An 8,382-nucleotide genomic window follows, 5' to 3' on the forward strand; every position below is an offset into this window, starting at 1 on the left:
TTTGAAATGTTGTCGGAATTTCACTTTTCAAGAACAATATTTAAAGTTTTAAATGATTTCAAAACGTTCTACGATGAGAAAGGTAAATGGCCTCTAATAAGCGGAATTGTAACAGATTTTAGTTTTGCTAATATTCACGCCATTTGTAGATCGATGAATAGCTATGATTGTCAATCAAAAAGAAAAACACGATGATTTCATAGGAATTCACCTTTGCTGTTTATTGCGCATTTTATTAAAATAATTATAAAAGATGTAAATAGTTATTACACAGATAAAAAGTGCAGGGAGACAATAAAGAGAATGTTAGCCAAACTTTTAATTATTGATAATTTTGTTCTAATTAAAATTTGGTTTTCAAATATTGTTATCATTTTGTGTTCAAGCTCTTTTAACACTCAAACTTGTTGCGCCATATATACACTAAAATCCAATTTTATTGCTGATGTACCATTAGTATATAGATGCCGATGATTTGATAGATATAATGGAGACCTATGGAGACCGACAGAATGTACGAAGCAAGTCCATTTTACGTATTTTTAAAGAAAATTTCATTGGAAGAAGGACCAATTAATGTTTACCGTTTTTGGAATTAATTCTGAAAAAATACTTGGCATATTATCCACTATGCAGCGGTGTAATGTTAAAACTGTTGGGACATTCTGTGAACCTTGTGAGTAATGGGCCTGTGGAATTAATCTCGGTCGGCTTGGAACCCGCCGGCCGCCCCGAGTATTGTTCGTGAGATAAGAAACCAAGTATCATGAACAATACTTAGGGCATTGGTAGATTATTTAATGGATCAAATACAATCAAATATTGAGTAATTAATGTTTATGATATTAATTAAAAATTGGGGGAAAATGCGGCGCGTGCAACTATTCAGGCATCTGAGAGCAAAAGTGCAAGAGAACACTATTGTTAAGAATAAAATTTGTAACAACTGTTATTTTAAAAGCTTTTTTAAACATGCTACAATTCCCAAGTTTTATATAGCATTAACAACTTGTAAACAACGAAATTTATCAAATTTTCAATTTTTCAGTTTTTTGCAATTTTTGATCGAAAAGTTTTTTCACAACATGCTCCGATTCACGAGTGTTCCCATTAACAACGAAATTCATCAAACTTTCATATTTTTCGCGATATTTATATATCTGAGAGCAAAATTAAAAGAGATATTGTTAAGAATAAAATTTGCAACAACTTTTGTTCTAAAAGTTTTTTCACAACATGCTCCGATTCCCGAGTGTTAACGAAATTCATCAAATTTTCATACTTTCGTATTTCTCTCGATATTTACATATACAAAGAGCAAAAATGAAAGATAACAATGTTATTGGGACTAAAATTTGCTACAATTTTTGTTCTAAAAGTTTTTCTGTAACATACTCAGATTCGCGAGTGTTACCATTAATAACTTGTAAAACTACGATATTTTTGATAAATTATTTTAAGGAAGATTTTTAGGGTTCAAGTTCTTACTTTAGGTAGTGCGATAATGATAAATTTTAACCATTGTTAAGGATTGCAAACAATATCATAAATTGTGTTAAACAGTTGACATAAAGTGGCAATGTGTCTTATGATTTTTCGGGTTTGGATTGCTTTTTCCATCTCCTTCCTAGATATAGCTAGACAAGTTATTTCGTCTATTTCAAACGAGGTCACATGGAGGTATGTGACCTCGTTTCCGAATAGTTTTTCCGTAAACACCAGACGTTTCTTTTTGTTCCTTAGTATCCAACATTTTCATTTTCTAAACCTCCACTAACATATCTCTAAAAATCTTTATAAGCTTACTTCATAATAATACTAACAATAAGTTATTTTTATAATATCTAACTTTTAATAAAACTTACTAGAAATGGATTCCGAATATACACCGTATAATGAACGCCCTGAAACGTACATAGTTCTGGCCCTATTCTTCATGACATTTCTGGTTGCAGTTCTCGGAAATGGAACGTTGTACTTTGTGTTTCTAAGGCACAAATTTATGCGAAGTGTACCAAACACGTAATTATTATTAATCTATTAATTAATTTGCTTATATATTTAATTATTTCTTTTAGATATATTTTTTCGTTATCATTGGCGGAGTTATTGCTAATTTTAACTTGTGTCCCACATATTTCGAGTATTTACACGATAGAGAGTTGGCCGTGGGGGGTTATTTTATGTAAAACCTCTGAAGTAGTTAAAGGTATTTCAACGGGCGTTTCCGTTTTTACACTCACTGCTTTATCAATTGAAAGATATCGTGCTGTTGTAAATCCTTTAAGAAGATTGCAGGTAAAAGCAAATTAAATTACCTAACTAATTTTATTTTTAATCTTTTTTGGGTTTTCTTTTTAGACGAAATCCTTAACGGTGATGATTGTGGTGGTAATATGGCTTTTAGCTATAATTTTATCAATTCCCGATGGCATTTTTACCGATATTACTTCGTACACCGAAAACTCTTCGTCGAATGTGATCCACATTTGCACCCCATTTCCCGCAACGGTAACGACAACTTACAAAAAATACATAATAGCAGGAAAAGCGTTTGTGTTTTGCATCGTGCCGCTTTTTGTAATCGCTTCCTTTTGTATTTTGATGACTAAAAAACTTCACGCCAGTGTTAACGAAATCCCCGGCCAATTACAGGGACAAAGTTTATCCCAAATACGAGTAAGAAGAAATGTCGCCAGAATGGTTTTATGTTTTGTGTTTTGTAAGCATTCAAATAATGGAATCAAAAACTATTGATTTATTAATTTTTTTTAGTATTTTTTATATGTTTTCTTCCACTCCACGTTTTTTTCTTATGGTTTTTCTTTCATTCAACGGCGGAAACTGATTATAACGAATATTGGCACAAAATCAAAATCGTTGGATTTTGTTTGAGGTAAAAATTTAAAACAATCCTTTTTATTTTAGTAATTCTTTTCTAGTTCTTGTATTAACTTAGTCGCTTTATACTGCGTAAGTGGGATTTACCGACAATATTTTAAACGCTGCTTATTCTGTAAGGACCAAAGAAGACTACAAGGAATGACACGTTCATCGCGACTTGGTAATTGCGAAACAAGTTTTAACTCAACTTGTACAAAAAACACCATGCAGGTAATTCTTGATAGATAAATTGATAATAAACCTTTCATGGTAGTAAATAGAAGGGGTTAGTAAACAAGGAGAAATCACTTAAAAGAGCGTTATCTCTGTTAATTCCGAGCGTATTGGGGAAAATTTTTAAATTTAGATAAATTAATTTGCTTGCGGCTTATACCAAGAAATTCGTTTTGATTGTTTTAGGAAACGACGGTCGAATCTTTTTTTATACTGCGTAAAAAGACGATTTTGACGAACAAAAAATGTTGTGAAGTAACGACTGTTCGCATGATTGCTATTGGAAAAAATAAGATTGTACAGAAAGAAATTGGAGTAAATAAATCGTATGATTGTTAAAAAAGTCAAAATAAAAAAATATTGTAAAAGAAGAAACATATTTATAATTAATTAATAACTTATATGGTTCGTAAATATTGGTACTACGTATTGTACACGTAAACACCTTACACTAACTTCTGTAAAAAGTTGACACAATAGTCATCTCTTCTTACTTCCTGTGCAGAAAAGTTGTGACGTTGGCGCAAGGATGCGTAATCAGTTCCACGATCCGGATTTGTTTTGGGAGAATTTTAAATTAACTTTAAATAAAAAAAAATGCAAGAAAATATTCGATATAAAAAAATCAACAAAACAAAACTGAAACTATTTGATCCCGATACGTTTTGTTTAAAGTACAAGCTTGTCTATTTGAAACGTAATAAAATAAAAAAAGATTCGACGGAAAAATATTCGGAGTCGGCAGAGGGAAGGTAGGTACTCCTCCATAGAATTTTTTTTGTAATGGAAAAATCCCAATGTAAAATCCAAAGAAAATATTCCCGGAATAACAATATCCCAAAATAGGAGGCCTTAGTTGTTAAAGGCCTCGCACCGTAACAGAGTTGTTTCTTTGGCACTCGGTACAACACTTCTGTGGTAGTACATACGGTAAAAAAATACTTACGGTTTCATTAAATCTAAGAAGGAATTTTCCATTCGTATTTACCATGGCCAATGTTAGTAAACCAATCATTGGTGCGGATTTCAAATTGTTTTCAATCGGTTCCATTGTCAAAAACACCATCCCAACTCCCAAAATCTTTTCTTTTGAAACGAAATATACAGCACACTTTTGAGAAGTTTTCCAAAATTAACGTCTACAACGTCTACACAGAATTCGAACCTCTGTTACGTTTTTATTTTCCTTTAACTGTTTTCGTTCTTCTTTTTATTTTATTCAATAAAAACATATAAAAAACATATAAAAACATTAATATATATATATATTAACTTGTTTTGTTTTTTTTTTGTTTCAGTAACGGAATTCGAGATTCCTATGTCCTTACCTTTCCTCTTATCCATTAGAGGTCGTTAATCCGTTATCCCCATATTTTATTTTACCTTTTAATTTCGTATAGATTTTTTTTAATTATATTTCAATTTTGCTAGTAATCTAGTTTTTTTTTGGATGGAGGATTTGTGATTCTTTTGTTAAAAAGGGGTTTTAAAAATAATAGATAGACCGTTATTATATTGTTATGTGGCTTTTTACCAAAACTAAATTTATTAGTAAACTTATTCATAAAATTCTTTAGTGATGGCCGCATGTGCTCCAGTCGGCGGGGTATAAGTTCGTCCAAAAATTTATTGCCAATGAGCGCCACGTAGTTTCAAAATTTACATTTTGGGAAAATTTTGGTTAAGATTTTGCGTCTTGAGGCTAATCCGCGGCCATCCGAGGCCAATATCGTGTGAAGGGTGTGAAGTTATTCATAAATCCCAGCTATAAACTTAAAACATTTATAATTTCGTAACCAAAAAAAAAATTCTTATAATGATGGGACTTTAGGGGTACATTTAACCACGATGGGCACTTCTGAAATTGATGAATTTTTAGAGTGATTTAGAAAGGTGCTTTTAGCGATTTAAATCGACCGTCAAAGCACCGTAACCCGTAACGGTTTTCGGGAAAAAAAATTTGTTGTTAGACTCTACACATACATATATAGCGCGGCATGGACTTTGGGGATGAGTTTGACCCCGATGGGCACCTCTGAAATTGATGAAATTTTAGGATTATTTAGTGTTTTTGTAATGTAACATTCTAAAACAAGTAACACATAAGGTAACATCGCATTTTTTGACATCGACGTTGATTTACTCTCCTTTTGATGAAATGTCCTTTCTTAACGAATCTTACACTGTCCAAAATTTTGGATTTAGAGCAAGATGACACGCTGAGTGGTCTGGATCGAGTTACAAAGAGGAAAAAAAATTTTGTTACTGATTTTTCAAACTTATCTCAGCATAAATAATACGTCGGATATGTTCACACCACTAAATCGCACGAACTTTATATTCTAACTATAGAAGTTAACTAATTATTGCCATTTTTATGTAAAAATTATACTTTTCCTAAATTAAAAATTTTTCAAGTTCAATTTACCTTATGTAACCATAGAAACCGAAAAGTTACTAGTTATGTTAGTGAAAAATATACGAACAAATCAAATTAAAATATGGCTAATTGAATAAAATATTTTAAATGTAAATTTAAGTAATAACACACTATGTAAGTAATAAATATCATTTATTTGTAAGTGAACAAATCCTCATTCAAACAAATTCCCTCCCAATTCGGCACACATTTGAAGACGAGTTCTAAATTCTTTATAAGAAGTACGAATTTCCGCCAGTGGTAGAGATTCTATCGCTTTAATTATTCTTAGTTTTAATAGTTCTGCATCATCTTGTAATGGTTCACTGTAAACAATTTGTTTCAATCGTCCCCAAAAACAAAAATCCGTAATTGTAAGATCAGGACTACGTGCTGGCCATCAAATAGGACCATTTCGTTCAATCCATTTTTGACGAAATTGTAAATTTAACCATTTGGCACAATGTGTGAATGGTAAGCTGGGCAACTGTTTTGGTGAAAGTACATTGACCGTATAAAATTTAAGGATAATTGGATTTACATCGCTCCAATAACGACAATGCTGGGAAGAAACAATGTCATTTGTTGAAAAGCTATCTGAAAAGCAGCGTCTTCCTCATTTAGTCTCTTTGTCTGCCTCTTTATGGATAATACAGAACCCGTTTCCAAATTTTTTTCATCAGTTTCCGAGCCCCACATGAGATATTCTTGGGTCCGGATATTTTTGCTGGAATTTTTGTATAATTTCACGAAAACATGATTCACTAGTACCATAGCACACTACTAAATAAATTCTCTCTTTCACGGTTAACATCGCATGAAAAGACTTAAATTTAGAATTATTACAAGAGGCTGAACAAATCAACCCCATAATAGTTTGCATTAGAACTTTTTAATACGTCTACATTTTTCTATTTAAAAACTTGATTTAAATAGTGGGATTCAATACGCAACTTTTTTGTCTCTTGACGTTTTCTCCTACAATTGTTAGTTTGATCACAAAAAAATAAGATAATACATAGGCTCAAGTGAATTAATTCAGAGATTAATTATTATTAGTCAAAGAAATGAAGTTATGTCAAATTGATCTCGGCATTATTTTATTTTTTATGATCAAATTAACAATTTGTTAGTTGTAAAATGTCAAGAGATAAGAAAGTTGCACATTTTCCCCTTAATTTTAGAGGGCTATAACTTGGAGGAGAAGGGGTTTTGAACAAAAGGTTATATGAAAGACACCCCGTAATTTTCGCTGAAAAATCATCCTTGAAATCTTTCACATCAATTTAGAAACACTGGTATAATAAAATCAGAAATACTTTATTTTTAATTCTAATTAATATTTCTTAATTTTCGTATTTGTATTTTAACCAAAGAATTCTTAATGACGAAATAATAAAGAAGGAATTTGTATACGTGAATTCGTTTATCCAAACTCGGGTAGTAGCAAAAAAACTTTGTTTATACTACATACTCGTTTGATATGTGTGATCCATTAAACTGTCGGTCGGCCAATTGCTCAAAGGAACGCTCGGCGCTACCACGTCTGCAATAGGACGAACAAAAATCAAAACTGACTTTTTATATTTTTACTACAATTTAAACCGAAAATAATTATTGGTTTTTTTTTATTCTATCCGAGAAAAGTACTAATTGATTTATTTCACCCATTAATTACCAACGTTGCGTAAACGCAACATATTGTTTACAATTTTTTTTTAACCGTTTGCAGCTATTTTAGAGTTTAATTATTTGGTAGTAATTCGAGTATACTATGAAGCTTTCGGGAAAAATTTTAGTTTGGCACAATTTTCATTACAATTAAAAAAAAATATTTTTTTTGTATTCGCAACGTTGGCGGTATAAGGCAATAAATTTCTATTTTGATACTTTTTATATTGACAGTATATTTCTAAACTCGAGGGGTGACATCGCGAAGTAGTATAAGGGAATAAAACGGTGACATGTGACTTGCTCCAGAATAGAGCAAAAATAATTTTGAAGTTTTACCTTGTCGCACTAACGACCGAGCCCCTTGTCGTAAAAATACAAACTAAAAGAAAATTTTTCTAACCTAACTTTTAAGAATTGTCATAATAAAAACAGTTAATAAACACTGATTTCGATTTCCTAACTTTAAAATGTGTGAAAATAAGTGGAAAAATAATCCAAAAAGACCCCTAACTTTACGTGAATTGGAAGCCGAAATGGAAAATATTACCGATAATGAAATTGACGTTGCTATTATTCCTCCAACGGGAGATGACCTAACTGATGAAGAGTATTTTAACGACAACGATCTAACAGGTAATTTTCGTAAAATAATCTTCTGAATGCTATCTCTATACGTTACATTCATGAGGATAGACTTTTACTAGTCATTTTTCAGGCAATGAAAATGAATTGACCCAAGATGTTGCTGGCACTTATGAAATAATTTCAAATAATATTGATGATACGGTAGACGCCAATTTCCCCGAGCCTTCTACAAGCCAACCCCCTACTCCTGGACCTGGACCAAAAAAAAGAGCCAAATTGTCTAAATTTTGTCCAAAATGGGAACATAAAAAACATCCCACATATTTTTCATCGCCTGAGTCCAATCAAATTACCCGTGAGCATACGTTGAAAGAGACTGTAGAAAGAAAAAGTCCTCTAGAAGTGTTTGAAATGTATTTTGACAATGAGGTTCTAACACTTATTGTAGATTTTTCGATAAAATATGCCCATGATAATAATAGACATCAGTATATATTTTCTATAGATGATTTAAGAAAATTTTTGGGAATAATGATTTTAACGGGTTATCACACTCTTCCACAAATGGATATGTACTGGAGTAAAGA

The 8,382-nt window shown here is 31.6% G+C and overlaps 1 protein-coding gene and 1 long non-coding RNA gene across 2 annotated transcripts; both read left to right on the plus strand.

Annotated features, from left to right (window-relative positions):
• Nucleotides 1–1,534: 1,534 nt before the first annotated feature.
• Nucleotides 1,535–2,900, plus strand: LOC139432541 (neuropeptide CCHamide-2 receptor-like). Its single transcript, XM_071201232.1, has 4 exons — nt 1,535–2,022; nt 2,079–2,298; nt 2,362–2,722; nt 2,776–2,900. Exons 1-4 carry the CDS (start codon nt 1,871–1,873, stop codon nt 2,898–2,900), a joined length of 858 nt encoding a protein of 285 aa, XP_071057333.1. The 5' UTR covers nt 1,535–1,870.
• A 40-nt stretch (nt 2,901–2,940) lies between these two features.
• LOC139432539 (uncharacterized) lies at nt 2,941–4,961 on the plus strand. The gene is made up of 3 exons (XR_011642292.1): nt 2,941–3,114; nt 3,304–3,869; nt 4,416–4,961. It is a non-coding gene; the product is annotated as an uncharacterized lncRNA (long non-coding RNA).
• Nucleotides 4,962–8,382: the final 3,421 nt, after the last annotated feature.

Source organism: Onthophagus taurus, unplaced genomic scaffold, assembly GCF_036711975.1.
Source record: "Onthophagus taurus isolate NC unplaced genomic scaffold, IU_Otau_3.0 ScKx7SY_25, whole genome shotgun sequence".
In the NCBI taxonomy this organism is placed as follows: Eukaryota; Metazoa; Arthropoda; class Insecta; order Coleoptera; family Scarabaeidae; genus Onthophagus; species Onthophagus taurus.

Coding starts and splice junctions, on each gene's coding strand:
- LOC139432541 (XM_071201232.1), top strand. CDS start 1,871: ATGGATTCCGAATATACACCGTATAATGAACGCCCTGAAACGTACATA. Junction 2,023..2,078: donor ATGCGAAGTGTACCAAACAC/GTAATTATTATT, acceptor TATTTCTTTTAG/ATATATTTTTTCGTTATCAT. Junction 2,299..2,361: donor ATCCTTTAAGAAGATTGCAG/GTAAAAGCAAAT, acceptor TTTTCTTTTTAG/ACGAAATCCTTAACGGTGAT.